General features: G+C 35.8%; 1 protein-coding gene across 1 annotated transcript in view; it reads right to left on the bottom strand.

Annotated features, from left to right (window-relative positions):
* Positions 1–450: 450 nt before the first annotated feature.
* The window catches only part of LOC142339348 (uncharacterized), a 36,724-nt gene continuing 12,375 nt past the window's right edge, over positions 451–24,799 (bottom strand). Inside the window, exons 5-13 of the mRNA XM_075389341.1 lie at positions 21,532–21,630; positions 18,711–18,994; positions 18,555–18,644; positions 14,020–14,217; positions 11,305–11,784; positions 10,983–11,058; positions 10,631–10,699; positions 10,098–10,400; positions 451–1,174 (exon numbers count right to left, since the gene is read on the bottom strand). Of these exons, the coding sequence (XP_075245456.1) occupies positions 681–1,174; positions 10,098–10,400; positions 10,631–10,699; positions 10,983–11,058; positions 11,305–11,784; positions 14,020–14,217; positions 18,555–18,644; positions 18,711–18,994; positions 21,532–21,630 (2,093 nt within the window). The 3' untranslated portion in view covers positions 451–680. The remainder of the gene's footprint in view (positions 1,175–10,097; positions 10,401–10,630; positions 10,700–10,982; positions 11,059–11,304; positions 11,785–14,019; positions 14,218–18,554; positions 18,645–18,710; positions 18,995–21,531; positions 21,631–24,799) is intronic.

The raw sequence follows: 24,799 nt of genomic DNA, 5'->3' as shown, positions 1-24,799 counted from the left end.
CTTTTAGTATTAAATTGCCGTCAATTGAGTTCAGCTTCTTGAAATTGTTATTGAGAGAGAATTTTAGATCAAGCGAAACGCAAAAAGTCACTCGAAAAGTCAAAACGGTCAAGCAAAAATTTTGCATAAAAGACACACGTATACAACAATTGCTTCTCTACGATAGCAATTAATAATTGAGGGAGACATCTTTGATTGAAAAACTAAAAAGCTTCACTTTTTCGAGAGGAATTAAAGTTTTGATGACAAAAACAACGCCATCATGTCAATACAAGCCTTTAAAACTCGCAACCCTGCCTTCCATTGGGAAGCTAGATAAATTGAAATTTCAGCAGTTGATTTTTGAAGATCTATGGTGCTCAGTTGAATACCCACGGGTCCAATTATTTTGCTAGAGCAAGCATCTGATTTCAGCTCAAGTAAATACCCAACACATCAATGTAACTAATCCAAGTTTAAAATGGACTTTACATTAAAAAGAACATCCAAGCGCCATAAAGACGAACAAAATTTTCATCAGACACTTGAATCAAATTATCGTATATTTCATATATTGATAATTTAAGAGACAAAATAAAGAACGTATGTTAATTTAAAAGGAATTCCAAAAGGTTTTTAATGTTTATTGCGCATTACCGCTCAAACTGACACACGGAGTTTCAAGTTTCATGTGGCTCTAATCACTTCTTGTGAGCTCTATAAGGTGGCGAAAATCCGGGAGGATGAGAACTAGTGTAGTAACTATTGGGTGTTCCGGAACTGTTTGCACGTTGGTATATTTGCCTGACTGGGGGCATCTGCTGATGATGTTGATTAAGGGACATTGCATTACCACCCATTGCCCCAGCATTCTTCATCCTATGGTTCGCACTCCCCATTGTATTGTGATTAACGCTCTCATTGCCAAAATTCATACCACCAATATTATTGTTCATTTGCATTTGTTGGTTTGATTCGGGAAACGTTCTGTTTTGGTTTCTGCCGTACAACTTCTGACCATTATTTCGTTTACTGTAACTGTTAGTACCGTTTGGGACTGGCTGTGACTGAACGCGTTGGTTGTCTACAAACACTGGAGATTGCTGGTGCATTGTAGCAGGCATGACATCTTGAAAAAAAGGCCGTCCCGAGCTGATGTGATTTCCACTGTAGCTATTCCCAGGAGTGTTTGAGGCTAAAATAAACAACCTCAAGTCAATTCCTGGGGCCAATAATTATACACTAAAAGTCAAATTAAAAATATGCAGTCGGCACAGAGAGATAGTTATATGGCTACATGTCAATTTAACCAACGCAAAACTAATCAAAGTGCCAAAATACCCAATAAAATCATGCCCAATGTATTCACTTTCGTTTTATAATCCGATTACAACTTAGTAGTTGGTATTACAAACAAAAATAATAATTGTGATAGTTTCAGCTTCATAGCAAGAGCAATCTGCGAGGCATGGTCTAATGAGCTGATCTTACATTTAAAACTTGACAAATATACTTTTTCACATAAATTATTTCACTTAAATATTATTTTATTAAATAGTCTTTCCGACGGTTTTAACGAAGGGGTAAAATATTGAGTATTTTGCCATTGTGTACTTAGTCATGATACCTCAGCGACAAATGGCGGACGAATTGCTCTCAAACGAGAGGGGCAAGGGGATAACAGCGTTTAAATTTTACCGAGGTGTTATCTAAAAAGTGCGATAGAAATATACTATCTATTAGTGAGATATGCGAGAACGTACAAAGCCTTCGAAAAAGCGAAAAAGAAGAGCTAAGTTTACCCATTAAAAAACTTTGAAATAACTAACATTTTTGGGTCTCAAAGAATTTCATTACTTAACGTAGACGACAATCTTTCCACGTTTCTTTACATTACCGTAAATAATTTCTTCGTTGAAAGATACGATCTATTTTATTCAGAAAAACAGGTACAACTGAAAGGATAGAACCTAATTCCTAAATAGCTCATTCAGCACCAGCAGCTCTTCAGTAACCGACTACCGCCGGAAGAACTGCTCTAGAACGATGACTGGGAGCTGCAATCTATTGCAGCCTGCTTCTGTCGGGGGGGGGGGGGGTAACTATATTCACTAGGCGTACCAAAGTTGGTGAAACAAATTCCACCAACTTTGGTGCACTTTTCATTTGACTTTTAGTAGTGAACTTCCGCAACTTGAGTTCAGCTGCTGACACTTGTGAATGAGTGAAGAAAAATTTAGATCACACAAAACAACAAAATCTTGGACGTAAAAATCACTCGAAAAGTCAAAACTGTCAAGTAAAAATTTTGCATAAAAAATATCAACGTTTACAATATTCATGTTTAAAATCTTACGTTTACAATAATAGCTTCAAACTTCGTTCAAGAGTAATTAACAAACCTGTAAGGAAGGTGTATACATGACATCTATTGTGTACATGATATCTAAAGTCGCAGGTACGACCGGTATAAATTTGAGACATTCACGAACGCTTACACACCACTCTAGACTATTTCACCACCAAAGTTTCTTAACAGCTACTCCTTAGCGTTAGATTCAAGTGCTCTGATGATATGCAACAATAAATGAAGAGTCCAAACAACATAACTAGTCACTCGAGAAACTTAGTTGACGAATCAAACCTCTACTATGCACAGCAACACACGCGGACTAATATGTGTCATCTGAGCTAAAAGGAACAAAGCCAAACAAAGTAATTTGTTAATTAAAATTGAGGCCATCATTTTTAAAATTTAACTAGTAATAAATTTAACAATGAAAACCAATCAATTGCTTTGCATTACTATTTCATTTAAAGAAAATTGACTTCATTGACTTTAATGGAGACATTTACACTACAGTGCAAAACTTTAGAAAAATGGAAAAAATGCATTAAAAAGGGGCAAAGTTCATTCAAAATTGTCAAAACACTGAAATTTTTCTCAGGGAAATAGCAAATGAGATAGTTCTCTTTTAAAAACAATTTGAGCTTCCAGATATCTATAGACTACAAAATTCTGAGGTGATAATCTTAAAGAAAACGACCAAGAAATTATAACGAGCAAATCAGCAACAAATTTTAAACAAATACACCATCAAAAAAGGAAAAGAAGAACTCTCCAATTGACTTTATTTACATTCAATGAGTTTTTTTTTGTTAACATCGTTTGTAAATAACTTGGTAAAAAACTAAGTGACCAAACAACAAACATAGCCGGCAGATTGCCGGAAAATAGCCGCGATAGACGCTTGTGGCCTACCAAGAATTGAAACAACTAAAGAAATGAGATTGACAGATCGACCACCAGCTTGTTAATAGACCACTAGACTTTTTGGGTTAGATTCGGACTTTCATTTTTATGAGACACATTTGCTCCACAAGGAAAAAGCCCTAGAGGAGCTTTTTCAAAATTAACATTCGATCTAAAACTCAAGATTCTATTAATCAGGAATTAGGGCATATAAGTTTGGCGCTGCTTAGATGCACACTATTGACCTTTAATTAGTAAATGTTAATAAAATTTAAAGTTCCATAAGTGAATTCAGAAGTCATTTTTTGAGTAAGGTAAGTCACGCAATTGACCTAAAAGCAGAAGTGACGTCACGAACACAATTTTTAGTGCAAAGCAGTAGAAGTCACTGAAGTCATTGAAAAAGTCAAATCCAAGAAGTCAGGGTAAGGACGAAACAAAAATTTGTTGAGACGATAAAAAAATTAGGAGCGCAATAATAGCTGCCTGGAATTGCTGACGCGGCTATTAAAAACCATAAGTATATTGTTTACCTACCCTCTGAAATGGATCTCCAACAAGAATTAACAAGACCAATAACAGCTAACACAGCTTTGATGCTGTTAATTAAAATACGAGATCAAAACAATTAAGAGATAGAATTGCATATACTTCTCCAAAATACTCGTCGAGCTCTGTTTGAATCTAAAAGTAAAAAACGTTACTTTCTAAACAGTAGATAATTTTGGCATTTATTGAAAAATTTAAATAAATACTACTAAAAATGTTCGTTTCACAATCGTTTCCATCAGGAGCGGAAAACAACAACAAATAAAAAGTTCCAACATTTTAAATGAAGATGATTTGAAGCACTATTGTGATGTTGGTACCTAACCGTACATACAGGTGACTGATGTTAACAAGGTATAGCCCTTTTTGAGCGTTTAATGACATAAAAGTCAGTCGACTTTCTGTAAATGAAAGGCAGACAAACGTTTAGAAAATTGAATTTTTACCACCAAATCTGTTGGTGAAAATTTTCTCCAGTAGAAATAAGCTCAAACGATTTTGGCAAATCAATAAATTTTGTGTCATCGATCGAATAAGCAAGACGCTGGAAAAATGTAACAGATTGTGGAACAGAAATTCCAAACTTAAAACATAACCGAGTAAACGTCGGAAGAATTGCTCTGGAACGACTAGTGGGAGCTCTAATCAATTGCAGCCTGCTTCAGTCGGGGCAGGGAGCCTAAATGGGACTAAGAAGTTCAATAGTGGGCTTCAAATAACCACATTAGAGGTTAACATAAACCACTAATAAGATTTAAAGTGAACAATAGCACCAGTTTCGGCGCACTTTTCATTTGACTTTTAGTATTAAATTGCCGCCAATTGAGTTAAGCTGCTTGAAATTGTGATTGAAAGAGAATTTTAGATCACGCGAAACGCAAAAAGTCAAGGGCGTAAAAGTCACTCGAAAAGTTAAAACGGTCAAGCGAAAATTTTGCATAAAAAAGACACACACGTTTACAATAATTACTTTTCTACGAGAGCAATTAAAAAGAAGATCAAACTCGCGAAAAACACATTTTAAAAAAAGAAATTAAAATACTTCTATTTTTGAATCTATATATCGGAATATCTATATGTCTGAATCTATATCTATATATCTAGAAGTATATATATATATATATATATATATATATATATATATATATATATATATATAGACTACTATAAAATAGCTATAAAAAAACTATTGAAGTGCGCCTCACTACATATGCAACGTGACCTGTCATTTAAAACGAAAAGCGATAAGATGACACAACACTTAAAAATTCACAAAATTGTAAGAAAAAGCGTTAAAGTCATAAAAAATCGTTAGCTGTGCACTGATTGATTCTAAGAATTGCAACCGTTTATGATCACACTTAAAATTGTTGAAAAAGAGAAAAACATTGAAAGAAGGCGAATTGCAGCACGTGCAGATAGTTTCTCAGAACCTAAAATTAAATCAAGCAACAATTTATTACTCCACATTAACAGCAGTTTGAAAAAATCACGCTTCAAACTGCTCCCTATTTATCCTTCGAATTATATCTATCACTCTCTTAATTACTTGATTAAAATCACTGGTAAAATTGAATTCTCATTGAAAAATGAAAGTCGAAAATGTGTGAACAGATCTCAAATAAACATAGCCTGAAGACTATCGAAAAACTAACTCTAATTTGACTCCAGTGTCGGCCAAATAACGGTTTACACTATTTACTTCCTCATACTATTCAGTTTGCAAATCAGTTTGAAAGAATTCAACCAAGGAAAATCCCAGCCTGTTTCTAGAAGTGGTTTCTCAACCATGCAAATTGACATGATCGACAAGCCAAAACAAAAACGACTAAGGTAGGAAGAATTAATCTCGAAAGACTAATAGGAGCTGAAATCTATTGCAGTCTGCATCAATAGGGGGAGTAACGAGTAACTACAATCCTTAAGAGGTTATTATATAACACTCCCAAATAACAAAATCTTTAAAAAATTCCACCAATTTTGGCGCACTTTCATTTGACTTTTAGTAGTGAACTGCCGCGACTTGAGTTCAGCTGCAGAAACTTGTGATGAGAGAGAAACTTGGATCACACAAAAGAAAAAGTCAGGGGCGTAAAAGCCACCCGAATAGTTAAAAAGATCAAAACATTTGCAAAAAAGACCAACAAGTTTACAATAATTGCTTCAAACTTCGTTCGAGAGCAATTAATCAGACATGCAAAGAAAACCAGTTTCTTTGCGTTTCAATTTTGTTCAGATAGTTTATCTAAATACTTAATGTTTGGTTTTCAATCGCGGCATCGAAATGCTCCTAAATATATAACGAACAAAAAAGATGTTCCACTAATACTCCTCTTCGAATCGTGAAAAACAGCGCCCCGATACAAATGAAATTCTTCTAATTTTAAAAGAAAGCAAATCAACTAAACAATAGATTCCTGAGTAGTTGACGGCGGCTATTAAATATAATTAAAACATCAGAAGTCAGACTTTCTGTTGCTTCAGGTAATGTTAAGACACAAACATAACGGACTGAGGAATTGACCTCAAACGGCTGGAATGTAATTGCATTTGGTTGGTCAGCTACGTTAATCTCAAGAAGGCCAGGGTGAGCAGAAAAGTGTGGGGAGGGGTGAGATTACAGGAAGGTGGGATTTTAGTGAGTAGGGGGTTCGGAGCACTTGTAAAATTTCGTTGGCTGACGGAGTGGGGATGTAGAAGTGTTGAAGGGTGGAGAGGGGAGTGGGCGTTCTATACTTACTACTTTGCCTACACATCGTGAATTTAAGTCAACAGCTTCGGTGGATTGCATAGATGGAGACTAGTATAACTCTTGGGCTATTAGCTTAGGTTACCACAAAGCAACTCAAAATCGTTATTTGATTATCAGTTTTTGACATTTCATATGATTGTAAAATAATGGTTAAATTCTCCTGCCAGCCAAAATTCAAAATTGACCTTTAAACCATAAAGTTCTGCTCTTCCAGTAGCTTGCTTCGCTTAATACAACACTTAGCGCCTACTAGGGCTCCAATAAAGTTGCTCGGAGGCTTAATCATCTCGAGACACTTACTTATATCTCGAACATGTATACTTTTACAATAATCGCTGCACACTTTGTTCAAGAGCAATCAATAACTGAGTGAAGGGCTAAAAGTTCACCCTAAAAGTCTTGACCATTATTCATCTAATCATTATTTAGTTCTGGACGAAATTGTAAGTCCACTTAAATCTACACCTACGAGCACTTCAAAGGAATGCTTTCAAAGATTGAAACTTTTTAAAACAAATGCTAATACATTATAAGTCGTTTACAAAAGAACAGCAGGATCAAAATGAATATATACTTCCAGCAGAAAACTTTCAGAGAGAGATATATATAGTAAAAAATTTTCCAATAAATTTGCGTGAAAACCATCCACTTCATAATAAAATTGGCAGATTATGTCGATGACCATCACAAGAGTTTGATAACAAAATGTGTTTTTAACATTAAGTGCTACCACACGCATATTTAGTTTGAATTAACTCACAAAGACTTTCGCAAAGAACAAATTTTCCAAGCTTTCCACAAGGGAGAAGATACATTTAAACATAGATTTCCATTTAAAAACGTAATGAACATTAAAGTTCAGGTACTCATACAAGTTCATAGTATGCAGTTCCGTACAAAAACCAAAACCGACTGTGTGACGGATTGATTTCAAATAACCACCGAAAGCTCGATTTTATTGTCGCTTGCTTCAAACTAGGGGCGGAGGTAGTAGCGTGGAAATCGATCTACAAAGGGTTTTCAAATGTTGCTTATTGATAGAGCATATATAGGCTACAAGCATTGTTTAAACTAAAACAAAACTAATTTCAAAGCTTTTTCATTTGAATTTGAGTTCAGTTGCTGAGGTTCAGCCAATTGAGTTCAGTTGCCGAAAATTGTGAATGAGAGAGGGAGAAAGAGAGCAATTTATCTAACGCAAACATTAGGAAGTCAAGCGTAATAGAAGTCAGTGGGCAATTCTAAACGGTTAAAGAAGTTGCATAAAAAAGACCTATGCACGACCACAATAATTTGCTTCAATCTTCTTCGTTCGATAGCAATTATCAATTTAGTTTCTTCGGACTGTGAATCAATTTACAAAAAAAAATAAGTTCTGTTTGTTCAAAACAAATTGAGAGTCCCGAAGCTTTTTCACTTTTTTCTTGACTTTCCAAATATTTTCATGCGATGATGGATCGCAAAAAAGTTAGTGCATGGAATAAGAACCTTTGTTATTTAGCGACTAAATGTCAAAGATGGCCAGAGGGCAAAATCGATCAAAAACTTTGCCAAAGTACATTCCGCTTGAAAAAGTTTTTGGTTCACCAAACAATTGATAAACCAAGAACGCACCTCTGAAGGGTTTACCCTATGAAATTACTACTGTATTTTCAAACAATTTAGACAACAAATGCTCTAGAAAATAGAACATAACCGACTGACGTCGGGCGAATTGCTCTCAAACGACCGGCGAGCGGTTGGCTTCGTCAGTAGCTAGCCACGGGGGGGGGGGGGGTGCACCGGGGGCTAGTGGGGCAACACTGGGTTGGGGGCAACAGCGCGGTGGGGGTAGAGGCAATAGTGGGGGTGGGGGGATCAACAGGGAGGGGGGTGTCTCAACCTCTAAGAACCGCCCTTCACACCATAATTATAAGTCTCCAAAACAGTGAGCTGAAACAGAGCTGAAAGGCTCTAAGAGCAATTAATGCCCGCTGGGCGCTACCTGTTTATCCCGTTTTTGAGGACGAAAAGTCAAAAGCGTCAGACGAAGAATCGGTCAAGCGAAAAATCGCATAAAAAAAGACCGACAGGACTAATATAATTGCTACAAACTTCGTTTGAGAGCAATTAATATAAAAATTGCCACCTGGAATCATCTTTCGCGCCGGGTGATAAGTTTGAAGATTTTTATCCTGAGTATGGAACATTTTTTGCTATTATTACTTTGAAGAAGCGCTAAGCATTTTTTAATAGCTAAATGAACAACATCTATATTTAGATGGACGTATCGAAAAGCTCTCAAACAGGTTGGTTTCAATTGTGATTTAGACGTAGCGGCGATAATGTCAATAGGATCCTTTAGAATGTCGTAGAGCTTAAAATAGGCCGCTGATAACATTCAAACTGTAAAAAGAAACCAACTTAAGTGCACTTTTGATTCGACTTTTGGTAGTAAACTGCTGCAAATTAGGATGGCAGCTTCAATTCAGAAACATATCCGGCAGATTGCCCGTAAATAGCCGCCGTTGATTCCAATAAGCATGATTGGGATTGAAAGAATAGAAGATATTGAAAAAAAAATTTTGTACAAAAACATTTTTTAAGTCCGGTTTATTTTGATGGCATTTCATAGTTGAACATACTTCTGTTTCTTAGAGAGAGGCTACAAGGGCTTCTATCAATACCAATAAGCATTAGACTTATGGGAACCACGTTCAGATAGCGGGCATCTAAAATTGGGCTTTATCGGTTTATCCCGTTTCTACTTCTGACTTCAATTTTTTATACTGACTCTGTTCATTTTAATTGCTTTGCTGAGCAACTGATGTTCAAAATCACTTTTAGCAGAATGAGAGAAGAGAGAAACTAGCCTAGAGAAGTCAAAAAGATTTCACGCAAAATGTTGAAAAAGCGGCATAATGAGGTAACGCGAAACATTTTTTTGTTCGACGAAGTAAAAAAAAATTAGGAGCGCTATAATAGCCGGCTGAAAAGATGAGGGTGGCTATTAACAAGAGTAATTCGGATAACGCAAAATCAAGAAGTCAAGCATGATAAATGCATCAGACGAAAAATTTGATCAAGCAAAAAATTGTGCAATTAGAAACGATCAAGATGACTTACATAACTGCTACAATTTTTGTTTGAAAGCAAGTGAAAAGGTGGGAAAGTTGGAAGACTTTTACAGCCATAATTTTCTTTCTCATCCACTACCCTATAAGATATGACCATAAAAAATTGGGGCGTGGGGGAGGGGTGAAGTGAATGAATCGCATACCTAGGGTCCATTAAGCCGAAAGTCTCTAAGAGAACCTCCGTGCGTTACATGTTTATCTCGTTTTTGAGGACAAAAATTCAAGAGGGTAAGACGAACAATGGATCAATCGAAAAATCACATAAGACTACAGGACAAATATAATTGCTACAAACCTCATCTAAGAGCAATTAAACAACTTAATTCTGTTGCTAAACTGAAGGCTAGTAAGCCTACTACTATAACGCTTAGTGAAATTATCAAATTGAGAAATTTTGACGGCCAAAAACGCCATGATATCGCTGAAAAGACATTCAATCAGAACTTACGATCTCGCATAAACCTCGGTCCAATATACTGTTGTTGTTGCGCTGGTGGCACGAAGTAATTCATTTGGCCTCTGTTTGGATCAGGCAAATTCTGATATCTGGGCTGTGAGGGGTAAAACTGCTGGGGTGTCATCATCTGGTTTTGCTGATATTGAGGGTTGGATTGAATTCGGAAGTGATCTAGACTGGTTAGCGGACTAATGAATCCGTTCTGGTGCTGATGTACAAGTATTGGTGCTTTTTTCGCAACAGAGGGTTGTGAATTGTAGTTGATGATTGCATCAGACAAGGTCATACCATTTCCTAAAGTAAAGTCACTAAAGTATCATTGCATCTTCAAAACACTAATTATCGACATTATTTAATTTAATATCCACTCGCAGAACATTTTTACCATCGTTCTGAAGCTGAGGATATAAATGATCAACTCTTGAAGAACGGTTTTTGAAGAAATACACTTGCAATACTTATTTAAATATTTTATTATCATGACTCCTATTCGGCAGGAGTTTATCCCGGGTCGCAAAACTTACTTGGATTCAAGTCATTGCTACGTCTAACTGGCTGTCTGATTTGCTTGTTAGCATTTGGCACCATCACACCTACAAACATAACAGACTAACGTCGGGCAAGTTGCTCTCAAACAACCGACGAGCGGTTGGCTTCGGTAATAGCCAGCTGTGGCTTAGGGATGCTAGCATTGGGGGGGGGGATCGGGAGGCGGGAGGGCTGGACCAGAGGGGACAAAATCTCCAAGTGTAGGAGTGTGGACGGGGGGGGGGGTCAAACTTTCAAGATTAAGAACCACTCTATCATTTTCAATTAAGAAATCTTCAAATGCTCCAAACAAAATAGTCAGAATCATCACATGGCATTATATCTCACCAGGTACATTGCTATTCTGTGACTTCTGAGCCGGTTGAGAGTTCTCATTTGCAACGTCATCTTTTCCTGTTCTCCTCTAAAAGTGAAAACCAATAGAAAATTTTTTCAACATTAAAGAAACAAGTACAACAGTAAATATCTTTATAAGCAAGTAAAGACAGATTCCATAGCATTCTTCAGAATTCCTGGAATTTTGAAAAACCATGACAACAAATGCCATAACGCGAGACAACGCAAAAAAGTCCCCTTAAACAACCGGAAATGGTATTAAATATTTCCTTGTTCGCTCTTTTCATACCAAAAGTTAATCAAATTTATTTACCTGTCTATATCTCTGTCGTGCTTTTGCCCTCTCAGCGACTCCTTCATTGCGCTTTCTCTCAGCAAATATGTGACAGACACTTTTGAAATGGTCGCCTTCCCCACAAAGCCAACACGTTCGCATATTCTCAAAAGGATGCGAGTTAGACACTTGCTCTACTAACCATTTGAACAGTTCCAATTTGTTCCTAGTCGACAGTTTCATTTGCTTTAATTGGATTCGCTTGAATAAATTTTGGGCAGAGAAAAAGCAGTTGCGAATGAGGTTTTCGCCCTGGAGTCGCAGAACTCGACCAAGATCGTGTTCTTCGTCGAATGGGTCTCTGATCTCAATTGCGACCCTGCGAACTGTAGGACTACTGCGCATTCGAATATCAATTTGACTTCGGAAATCGAACTTGCACCAAAACTCAAAGAACCCTTTCCAAAGGTCGCCAACTGAGCTTGAATTACGAGGCATTGCAGCAGCCGTTACTCCTCTCTACAATAAGACACTTAAGCAATCAAGTATCTAATTTATGCCAAACAGAAACTATTGCAAACGCTGACCCCCAATGTGGTCCGTTATTTAACAGTTTCAGACAACCATAGTTAAAACATGGCTGGCAGATTGCCAGAAAATAGCCACAATAACTTCGTAGATCTGCAGTCTCAAAAAACAGTAAAAAAGACAGACAAAAAATTTGTCTTTTCATTGAAGGCTGATTAAAAATCTGTATAAGTTTTTGCTGCCTCTATAAGTTGCTCTTATATAACCTTCATTTAGAGTGACACACGCCCATTTGACCTTATCTCTTTGAATTAAAGTAAATAAAAGTCAATTTCAAAGTGAGGAAGTCATTTTTGAGTGAGGTAAGTCAAGTGTGACCAAAAATTTAAAAATACCCGGCAGATTGCCGGAAAATAGCCGCCGTTGATTCCAATAAGCATGATTGGGATTGAAAGAATAGAAGATATTGAAAAAAAAAAAGATTTTTGTACAAAAACATTTCTTAAGTCCGATTTATTTTGATGGCATTTCGTAGTTGAACATAACGTACTTCTGTTTCTTAGAGAGAGGCTACAGGGGCTACATCAAAACCAATAAGCATTAGAGATGGTAACTAAGACTTATAGGAACGTTGTTCAAATAGCCGGCATCTAAAATTGGGCTTTATGGGTTTATCCCGTTTCTACTTCTGACTTCAATTTTTTATACTGACTCTGTTCATTTTGAATTGCTTTGCTGAGCAACTGATGTTCAAAATCACTTTTAGCAGAAAGAGAGAAGAGAGAAACTAGCCTAGAGAAGTCAAAAAGATATCACGCAAAATGTTGAAAAAGCGGCAAAATGAGGTAAAGCGAAAGTAAAGGGAAATTCGACGAAGTAAAAAAAAATAGGACCGCTATAATAGCCGGCTAAGATGATGGCGGCTATTAATCACGCGAATGAACGAAAAAACTCGCTCCACTAAGAGCGGAAAATGACGTCACACACACACTTCAGTTGAAAGCAGATTTGAAGTGGTTGTGACGTCATATGGTCGTAACAAAAATTGCGAGGAAATAGAAAAACATAGCAGGACAAGTCCTGACGTACAATTCAAAGAATTTTCATTGACTAAACAGAAAACTAGAACTAGAACGGACTATGAATGGGTTGTGAAAACCATTTAGAAAAAAATCCGATCCAAAAAATCGAAAAAACAGTAAAAATCAGAGTGAAATTGCCGCATGTGAACAAAAACCACTAGCGAGAAAGCGAATTTTTGTTCAAACACCGTTTTCTCACTCTACTTTAAATTTACAGCAAAAAAATTTTACGTCACAAAACCACTCGCTTTTTCACTCCACTTCCTGTTTCGGTGTGACCAAAATCACTACTCCAATTTGACTTCGAAAATCATGAAAACAGATTGTGAACCATGAACCTTCACAAATGCCATAAAAAATTTAAGGTAGAATAGAAACGGCGTTCGAAAACAAATTGAACAAAAAAAACTAGAAAAACTTAAGTTTTTTATTTGAGTTTTTTTAAATAGAACAAGGAAACAAAAAGCCGAATAAAGTTCCTTTGCAATTAGAGCAATGAAAAGCTTGCCAAACAACGCGCAAGTCATAATAGGCTAAGAAACTTGCCTAATATTTTACAGAAAAAGCACCGCAAAAAAATAAGAAATGGTTTTGAAATTCCTCAATTTTTCTAAGAAAAAATGATTTATACCATGAAAACTTTAACCAATTCGTATCTGAATATTCCTTACGAAACAAGCTTCTATCTAAATCCCATTTAAAGCATTAAAACAAAAAAAACGGCAAAAAATTTGTCTCTAAAAATCAGCAAAACTGATCTAAAACCACCAAATTAGCATTAAACTCAAATTAACTACTTAAAACATTCAATTTCCATCAAAACAAGCCTATAACTAATACAATATCATAATCAAACCTCATAACCATCAAAAGTTGCAAATTAACTGCTTTTAAAAGCCGCACGTGAACAAAAAATTTCACTCGCTTAAAGAAATTTCTTTCACACATCAATTTTTCGCTCTCTCAAAAGCAGCGGTATGAACAAAAACCACTATCTTTTCGCTCCGCTCTTCACTTTTGTTCAGACCAAAATCACTCCAAATTTTTTTACGCGTTTCATTTCCCGCTCCAAAAATCACTCCAATAAAATTGATAAAAAGGACTTCTCCAGTCTATCGTTTTCTTATGTTAAAAATAAACTGACCACAAAGTCCAAGTCGCTCTGGTACCACGTGTTCATATCGTCTTCAATGCGCAGCACCTGCTCATTGGCCTTACTGAGTTGGACATTCTGAAGACAAGGCAAAATGGGTGGCTGTATGCGCTGCAGGTAGTAGATCATCATGAGCAGGTAAGCATAAGACGAAAGGGAACCTGCCGAGGCATCGTTGATGTCGGCCAGCTGAAACATACTTAAGTCAGAGCGTTCTGAAATATTAGAAAACATAAACAGAATGGCGTCGTAATAATTGCTATAAGCCGAAAGGTCAGTTTTGGTTCTATAGCCAGCTTAAGCTTGGGGGTGCATCGTCACTGTGTAAGAGGTTGGGGGGGGGGGGACGTATGCTACGAGCTGCCCAAACCTATCAAAACTCAAATTGCCTTTCAAACCATGAAGCTCTGCTCTGTTTCCTCAGCCGTAGTCTCGGTTATCTGTACACCTAGAGCCTATTCAGGCTCAAAGAGCAACAAAGAATCAATTCTATCGATCTTAAGCAATTTATCTCGTTTCTCAGGATGTTAAATTGCTGATCAGAGCGACAGAATATTTTCCATATTCTGTAACAAACGATCAAGCAAAAACTTTGCTTTAAAAAGGCACATATGACTGCAATATTTGCTTCAAACTTCGTTCGCGAGCAAATAGTAAGACGTTTGATCATCAAAGACAGACACCAGAACAACTAGCAAACAAAAAAAACTTCCACCTGTTTGAAAGATCTATAAAAGTCTTCTTTTTTATTGCGCCATAATTCAAGAAAAAAAGACAATTAACAACTTTTTGGACAACATGAAAACCTAAACATAGCCGACAGATTGCCGGAAAATAGCCGCCGTTGAAGCACTAGACGCACATCGGGAGTGAAACAGAAAAAGAAGAGACCGAAATTGACATTTTTTTCCTAACTTTCAAAAATTCAAAAATTGTTCTAATTCCGTGTGCAGTTTTAGTTAGATTCTAAACCTATACCTAATTTAGCTTCTAAACTGAAGGGTATTCAGCTTAACACTAATGTTAGCTAGCAATCACTGAGAAACTTTGATAACCTAATGCACTGACTTAATCACCGCGCTTTTTCGATTTATCCCGTCTCTTTTGATTTTGCTCTTTTAACATTGACCGTATTCACTAAATTGCGTAATTCAATGCGTGGAAGAACTTAGAATCCACAGAATCCATTAAGTTCAAATAGTGAGTGAGGTAAATCAGAAGTCAAGCGTGAAAATCGTGACTTATGTAAAACGATAGACGTGATCAAAAGGTAAAGCAAATTAAAAAGGAGAGCGCCAAAATAAAAAAGACAGCGCCCCAATACAATTCAAATTCTTTGAATTGTAAAAAAAACCACGAGCACCGCAACATAGCTCCGCTCAGCTTACAGCTTCGCAGCTATAAAAAACAAACGCTTATTCAATAGACAAAACTCAAGTTCACTAAAAATACAACAAATGATTGAATTATCTTCAACACAATATGGCTTCAAAACTTTGCCTAAATTATAATATTTCATAGCAAACTCCAGTCAAATACATGGCATATTCGGAGTTCAAGTGCATAAAGGTTTAAAAGTAACATTATGCCAAACAACACTTAAGCTAGCACAGGTTTAGATTATTTAGTCAGCATCGGGATTAAAACTGAAAAAAAAGAATAGAAACTGAGCGTTTTTTCTAAGTTTTCGTATTTGCTGTGAAGCTTCAGTTGGATTCTAAAACTATACTTAAATCGGATTTTAAACTGAAAGCTATTAATCTTAATACTAATGTCAACTAGCCATGGCTTCAATGAAATTTGAACCTAATTCACTATGACTTATTGGCCGGGCTTTATCGGTTTATCCCGTTTCTTTTGATAATGCACTTTTGACAATAACCGTATTCACTACATCGCCTAATTCAATGACTTAAAGAAATTAAAATCCTTTCAGTTGAAAATCGGAGTTAAGTAAATCACGATTCAAACGTGAAAACCGTAAATTATGCGAAAAAAACGATCAAAAGTATCAAACGATCGAGAAATTTAAAAAACATAGCAGGACAAGTCCTCAAACATAGCTGGCAGATTGCCAGAAAATAGCCGCAATAGATTCGTAGATCGGCGGTCTAAAAAAACAGCAAAAAGACAGACCAAAAAATTCGTCTTTTCATTGAAGGCTGATATGTTATATTTTTAAAATCTGTATAAGTTATTGCTGCCTCTATTAGCTGATCTCAAATAACCTTCATTTAGAGCGACACACACCCATTTGACCTTATCTCTTTGATTTAAAGTAAATAAAAGTCAATTTCAAAGTGAGGAAGTCATTTTTGAGAGTGAGGTAAGTCAAGTGTGACCAAAAGTTTAATCACGCGCATGAACAAAAAAACTCGCACCACTAAGAGCGAAAAATGACGTCCCATATGCAATTCAGTTGAAATTACATGAACGAATGAACAAAAAGTGGCTGTGACGTCATATGGTCGTAACAAAACTCATGACGAAATAAAAAAACCAAGAGAAGGCCAATAATAGCCCCAGCTATCGCTGTGGGGCTATTAATTACAATCCAAAGAACTGATTCCCCTAATGACCTGAAAATTATCTTTTTTATTTTTTAAATTAGCATCAAACTAAGACATTCCACAAAGCCCATGACCCTATATAAAACAAAAACATACAAAAAAATTCAAAACAATTTCTGTTTTCAAGATCTATTGATTTAAAAAAACTAAACTTGAAATTACGAAAATACTGACACTACTCATCCTTAGATTTAGAAACAATACAACTCTGTGAGAACTCATGGCAACAAACAAAACAAAAGGAAGCAAAACCGAAGATATGACAAAAATCAATTTGGCAAAAATATTTTTTAAAGTCCTTAACCACAGCATACCGTAAAAGCTTAGAAATAACAAAATACCTTTTAGCAGTTGTAATTGCGGAAAAAGTCCATATAACTAAAAAGAAGGTATGATTCACTTGATCATTTCGAAAACAGACGGTATTCTCAGTCAATGAAATTGTTAGCTAAAAATTAGAGCTAATAGATTGACCAAAAATGCTACTTTTGAGACAAACCGATGAGACCCTACAAAAAAACCAAGGCTCGCTATTAATGAGACTAAGAGAAGTCAACAAAATTGCCAATAATTCGCGAAAATTCGACAAAATTTCGAAAATAACTATTCTCAAAGCCATGCAACGCATTAGCATTGACAAGACAGTTAAATCAGTTAACAAAACCCCATTTAGCACCCCGTGAGGTCTGTTCCTAATGCAATTAAATGATAGGACAACATAAAGTAAACAAATAGTAGCAAAACTCAAACATAAAATGAAAATTTTTGAGAAGTAGATTTTAAGTCATGAAAACCAGTACCTGTTAACCCAAAACATTAATTAGTATTATTATGCTGTTTGAGAAGTGACTTTAAAAATCGAGCATCAAGCCTGCTCGGTTTTTCACTCCCTTTACTACTTCAGTGTGACTAAGATCACCACTTAAATGTGACTTTTCGCGGACGTGGAAAACCCGAAAAAAGTGAACAGAGCTTAAAAAGACAGCACGCCAATACAATCCAAATACTTTGGATTGTAAAAAGAAAGCGCCTAAATAATAGCCACTGAGAGGCTGACGGCGGTTATTAATCAATTAATTTCCCCTCCGCAATTTTGATGATTCATTCATGCAGAGATACTTGCAGCTCTCTTCGGGCTTTACCAGTTTTCTCGACAAAAGGTCAGACAAAATTAAAATTACACTGAAGGTCATCCAAAAAGACCAACAGTGCTCATATAATTGCTACAAAAGTTGTTGAAAGCAGTAAAAAGATTAATCGCAGAGACCTCATGTCGGTCAGAGGAAACATATGAAAGACCAGAGTGGAATCCCCCCTTAGCAAAACCCCCCACAATTCATAGTTTTTATCCTTATAATGGTTTAAATAAAAGTTCAATTGCTAGCCTATTTCTTATTGGCAATGAATAAAATTGTAAATACACAAAACAAAACTTGGTTCAATGTCAAACCCATTAATTGACAGCTTCTTTCGAAAGAGTTATAGGAAAGGACCCAAGAGGGACCGGTATATCTAAACCAAAAAAAAAAAATCAAATCTCAAGGACGTAAAAATAAACATAGAAAAGACATTCCAGTAAAATAATGAAAAGACATCGACAAAAATAATTGTGACAACCTTCGTTTGAGAGCAATAAATTACAAGCATGAATTATTAATAAATGTTGACGAACTTTACAAAGAGCTCAACCGAGGCTGCACAATATTTGATTGTTTGGTTATTTTTTCTCGTCACAAACTTGTTTATGGCAAACTACTACTGATAAGTTTTGATGAATACAACCAGAATATACAGAATCAATAGTACGAATGACAAGGACAAAAACTCTGTCAAAATTCTCAAAATTTGTATCACCCCACTTCAGATTTGGCAAAGAATAGAAGTCAGTACAAAGAGCAAGATTAATCAGCGTTTTCTTAGTCACAGTGTACAGAATCAATTCTAGTTGTTGCTTACCTTAGCGAACTTCTTTATCCCGTATCCAAGTGTCCTCAAACGCTCGTCATAGTTCGCATATGCAGCCATCAATTTTGTGTTCCTTGGTCCCTGAAAATGGGATGTAAAATGTAACCTACTCTAAATTGAACCAATTTCATCAAATAACGCACTTACCAATCGATTGCGTGCACAGATATCACCAGAGAGACCAGGATACTTTTTGTGCGTTGACATGAACTTGACAATGGGCACCCTAGCTCCCCTGATCACCTGCAGCACCCTAATGACTTCAAAAAACGGGGAAGTTCTCAAGACTTTCGAGAGGGCATTGATGACGTCCATGTTAGTCAAATTCAAATTGTCGTCTCTTGGGTTGGGAAAGAGAAGAACGATATCGAGGTCACTTCCTGTGTTGCCAAATCCGTTGTAAGTAGACCCGAATATGGTCAACTTCGAGCCTGGATAAAGAACAATGCATTGAAAATCGGACCCTGATATTAGAATGGAGAACAACTAATGAACACAGCGTTAAATTCATTGGACCGTACATTAATTCCATTGACAGTGGTCTGGTTTTGAAAAGCAGGCCTTGTGAAATATTCAACACAGAATGAGTTGGCAATTCTAATTTTGGAAATTTCCATAAAATCAATTAAATTGTATGCCACATCTTCTGAGGACTAGTAGAGTAGAAAGTTGAGTTAGGAAGACAGCTTAGATTCCCCTGTACGAGGCATTTAACATTCTTCAAAATTGACACTGGAAACTCGCACTTCATCGATTGCGAAGAATCAAGAAATCCCGAGATATGAAAACCATGAGCTATGTAAACACACGTAAAGACTTAAAGACTCGCAAGAGCTCGCGGCACTCGCCTCCCGGTGAGTGATTTGCCATACGGAGTAAAAACATTTGGCCAAAAATTTATTGAGCATGACTTTAATACGTAGGCTCGGTAATGGCTTCGTAGATCTAGTCTTAAAAAAACAGTAAAAGACAGACCAAAAAATTCGTCTTTTCATTGAAGCCTGATATGTTATATATATTTTGATTGAAAATCTGTATAAGTTTTTGCTGCCTCTATTAGCTGCTCTCAAATAACCTTCATTTAGAGTGACACACACACACACCCATTTGACTTTATCTCTTTGAATTAAAGTAAATAAAAGTCAATTTCAAAGTGAGGAAGTCATTTTTGAGAGAGGTAGGTCAAGTGTGACCAAAAATTTTATCACGCGAATGAACAAAAAAACTCGCTCCACTAAGAGCAAAATATGACGTCACACATGTACTTCAGTTGAAATTGCATGAAAGAATGAACGAAAAGCAGATTTGAAGTGGTTGTGACGTCATATGGTCGTAACAAAAATCGTGACGAAAAAATAAAAAAAACATAGCCGGTAGAATACCGGAAACGACTCGAATCGTCGTGCAAAATAATCTCTAGCCTAACTGGGACAAAATCAGAATATCGAAAAAAACACTAGAAATAAAAATAGTAGCCCAATATAACATAAAGAGCGTTAAAATTTTTTCAGTTCAGGGGTGTGGGTAGGTGCTGGTGGGGGCGGGGGGAGGTGGGTTGGTAGGTGGGGGCAGGTAGGTGGTGGTGGGAGGTGTAGGTAGGTGGGGTGGGGGTAGGTACGCGGGGGGGGGGGTAGGTAGTTAAATGGGATCAAATTTTCTCAAATTGACCTCTTCACCTTGAATTACAGACTGCTGTTACCAATTGCTTTACATTACAAACTAAGCTATTGTTAAAGTCCAATGTTCGAAAACAGAAGTCAACAATCAAAAACGGAGGTAAAAGCTGGAATAGAAAGAAGTCAAAATTCAGGTCATGAACAAACTTGCTTTCTGCTAAAAAATCTGTAGAATATCAATACTCCTCTTCGAGTCGTAAAAACCAAGAGAAGGCCAATAATAGCCCAAGCTATCGCTGTGCGGCTTTTAAAAATTTGTGAAAAAGAGTGTCGGAGCCATTAAAACTGGATGCTATTCATTGCTACAATAGAAGACCCAAAACTACAGGCAAATATAAAAAAAACACATCAAAAATATATTATGAAAACTCGTAGCATCAAAGTCATAAAACCATTAATTAAAACAAAAAGCACTGAAACCAATTAACTTTTTCATTCACTGAAAATAAAGTGGGAAGTGTCACTAATAAGACTGAGATACAAGTTATTAGAAATATGAAAATTTCAGAAAATTATAGATTTCACTGATTTTTATGTTTTTAACAAATATATTCAAAGTAATTAGAGCCATTAATTAAAACAAAACCGCCATACAGATCGATCTTTGTTTTGATAGAAAGAGCAGTCATTAATTGGGACCAGTAATCAATTAGACACAGCTTGAAGTTGAAAGAAGTTGAGGTTAAAAAGGTGGCAAAGTTCGGAAATCAACTGATGTTTTTTAAGAAAAACTTTCAAAGACCCAGCTATTAATTATTACCCGAAAGATAGCCTTTAGATAGCCATTTCGATTGATGCAAATAAGTCATAAGACTACAAAAACAAATGCTGGCAAACCCAAAAATTGATTAAAAGTTCACGAAAACATTTTGTCGGACACAACAAAATCAAAACCTATTCTCAAAAACTCTAATAGGGCCTCATTTGAACGGAAATGATTTCTCAATAACAGAACAACTACGTGAAAACACTTGTATTTGATATGAAAAAAAAAATCGAAAAGATTTTAAACAGGACAGCAGCCCAATTGAATCCAATTTTTTGATGGCAAAAACCTACGATGAGACCAATGAGCGTCTATTAAATACACGCAATTGCTCCGTATCGCAGCGTAAGTCATAATTTGACAAAAAAATCTTAATATATCAAAATATACCGAGCGGCTAAAATAGACTCAACAATAAACCCAGTTGAGCATATAGCCCAACCCCCACCCCCCCCCCCCCCACACACACACACACACACACACACAAAGGTGGGATTGAAACAAGATTAGTGTGGATCCCACTGACCTTTCAGCTTGTCGTTATCACTTTTGTGAATTAGATGATTCAGAAGCTTCACGTAATCCTCCTTCATCAACATCTCGGCGGGGGTCTGCGACTCGTTCTCTGGAAAATGAGCTCAGGATTAATCATTTAACAGCACCAATTGGTAAAAATGATAGATTCTTCTAACTCATCACACAGAACGAGATACGTCAGTTAAATTTATCTAAAATAAAAATTCAACTTTATCAAGCATTAAATTAGTCTGTCCAGAGTAAACATACGCGGCCGATTGCCGCAAAGTAGCCGCCATTGATTCCCATAACCCCGATTGGGATTGAAACAGAAAAAAAAACAAATGTTTTTTAATTAAAACAAGGCGGCTCGGTAATGTGCAATGGCACATAAGGTTCCGACCCCGCCCATCCACAATTTTGGCATAATTGTCTACCAAATGAGGAACAGATAAAAAAACCCAAAAATTATTTTCTGCGAATCCCAAAAAAGCCCAAGTCTTTTTCAAAAAATTCTGTATGAACGATAAGATAACCTCCAAAACAAATAACTCAGTGGAGTAAAAATTGATGCATTAGATTGCTGTAATATGTCAATATTAAGAAAGCGAGTCAAAACGAACAGCAAAATCAAACAACAACAACAACAAACATTATATACATCAAAAAATTCATGTCCCTCTTAAAAACTAAATTTAATAACAAAGAAGAAAAAAGGTTTGGTAACAATTATACAAAAAAGAACAAAAACAGTAAAGTAAAAAAAATTAACTTATTTTTTTGAAACAATTAACTTCAAAGTAATAAATACCATTAGGAATAAATTAATATTACCACAAATTTGCGATTACCACTGCTTCTATAGAAGGGCATTAGGACCTGACCTTATTCATTTTTTAGAGCGGCTAAAAAGAACAACAAAGAACAAACAAAATTTCAATTGAAACTTGCCAGAAAACGCTGTCAAAACCGTCAAGCCAAATTTTGGCACTCAAAATATATTTGATTGCGCCTTCTTCAAACAGCTATAATGTAGTACGTGGCCATTCATTAGTAAGACTAGGTAACAAGTAGACAAAAAAGCGAAGTGCTAAAGTATGTAATACTTTTAATTTTTTTTTCGAAACAAAATTACATTCAATGTCATGAAAGGCATTAATTACAAAAAGAGCTATTTAAATATCGTCGTTTATTCATAAAAAGGAAACCCTCGAGACCTGTAATTATCCAGAATATTTCTTGCATCTACAAAAAGAACGTCAAATATGACAAAAATCAAATTAATTTACTTTTTTTTGTGAAAAAGCGGTGTCGAAGCCAGTAAGGTCATAACAAAATCTTAAAAAAAAGATTTTGGGACACCAATCCCTTTTATTCCCTTGACACCCATAATGTCATATTTGACCTGTAATCAACTAACGAGATTAGGTAACAAAAAGAAACATAAAAAGAACAAAATTGCGAAGTTAAAAAAGTTTTTTTTTTTAATTTTGGAAAACGATGGGTTTGAAAGTCATAAAAGCCATCAGCTATCTGCTAATATCAGAAGATCGGTTTTTCTATTCTTCCATGAAAAGCCAATGAAAGCTATCACTATACAGGAAATTTTATACGACCGAAACAACAAAGTATAAATGACAGTTAAGACAAAATTAAAAAATTCAATTGATTTCTTCAAGAAAGAGGCGTCGAGGCCATTAAAACGATGATTTATATCTTTCAGGATTTTAATATGTTCAATTGTGCTTTAAATTGAATGCTAATAAGGTGACATGAGAACTGTCAATAATGTGATAATGTGACAAAATTAGAAAACGTGAAAAACTGGCAAATATCAAAACAAACAAAAATCTAAAATCTTGTAGTATCAAAGCCAGAAAACAATAATTTCGGGCTTAAAACTGCAACCGAGAATAAATGTTAACTCAGTAGAAAGAAGAAGCAGTCTTTTTTTGCTGACACTAAGCTGGAAGTTGAACAAATTAAGAAAAAAAGAGGAAAAGTTAATTAAGCCATTATTTATTGAAAAGTCAATTATTTTTAAAAAAGAAACGACCATAAACTTTCAATTAAAAAACTAAATGCATTAGCCTGGAGCTGTTTAGCAAGCGAATTGGTTGGACCTATCACTCCTGAGCTTTGATTTGATATGTTCTGTTCTTTATTATTAAAAAAAAGTCTTTTTTTTTAAAAAAAAAGACCGACTGATTACAACCCGATTTTTTTTTGGATTGTAACAGTCCAAGAATGGCCCAAAACTACCCCTGTTAATACTTATTGTCCGTTAGGAACAATTGATTTTTCGAATGTTGTAGATATAGATAATTTGTTAGTTGAAAACTCGAAATAAATTCTGCATTTTTGATAATCAACGAGTAAAGTTAGCAAAAAACGGCAAAGTTTTAACTACAAGGCACTCTCTGCGGACTCTGAAGTAGAAATAGCCCCCCCCCCTCTGAGTCTACAAAGATTGTATGAGTGTTGTTTGGGGGTGTACTGTAGGCAAATTTAATCAAAGTGGACTAAAGTAGCTTATTTCGTGCTGTTTTTGATGAAAAAGGCTGAATTTTGAAATATTTATCCAGTTTTTGACAAAAAATTAAATCAGAATAATCAACAAGGCTTGTTTGTCTTTAAAAATAAAATCAACGACACTATTCTTAAAAATTTCAACAAATTTTAGCAAAATTGACGAAAATTTAGGCAAAAATTCCGGAAAATGTGAATAAAAACAACGTGAATTCACTCTTCTTTTCTCAGAAGTTTAAACCTCGATAACTCCCTGTAGAAAACGAAAATTAAAAAAATCTTTTTAATTCCATATTCTACGCTGGACGAGCTTTCTAATGATACCAGTCTCAACTCTCTACGATGAATATATCCAGCGGCGAAAATTCACGGAACAAAAAAAAACCCAGTTGAGTATATAGTTCCTCCCCCCTCAAGAGGGTCGGAACAAAAATACTTTTTAAGTGCGAGCTAATTTGATTATAGTTGTTAGACATAATCCTGTTTGTTAATGAGAGGATGCATTAATTAATATTAGTGCCAATTAACATTAGACCTTGCAACTAAGACTTATAAAAATAAATTTCGCATACTTGACCTCTAAAGCTGGTCTTAATGGGTTATTCAATACTGACTGCGTTGAATTTAGAAGGTATTGGACTGTTGCGTAAACGGACAGTGGGCAGAATAACAGAAGAGATAAACTAGCCTAGAGGAGTAAAAAGATTTCGAGCAAACACTGAACTAAAGTAAACCGAAACAAATTCCAA

The sequence above is a fragment of the Convolutriloba macropyga genome, chromosome 1 (assembly GCF_964194025.1).
Source record: "Convolutriloba macropyga chromosome 1, txConMacr16.3, whole genome shotgun sequence".
Taxonomy (NCBI): domain Eukaryota; kingdom Metazoa; phylum Xenacoelomorpha; order Acoela; family Convolutidae; genus Convolutriloba; species Convolutriloba macropyga.
The sequence above is the reverse complement of the archived record's forward strand: the minus strand, read 5'-3'. Positions and strand labels throughout refer to the sequence as shown.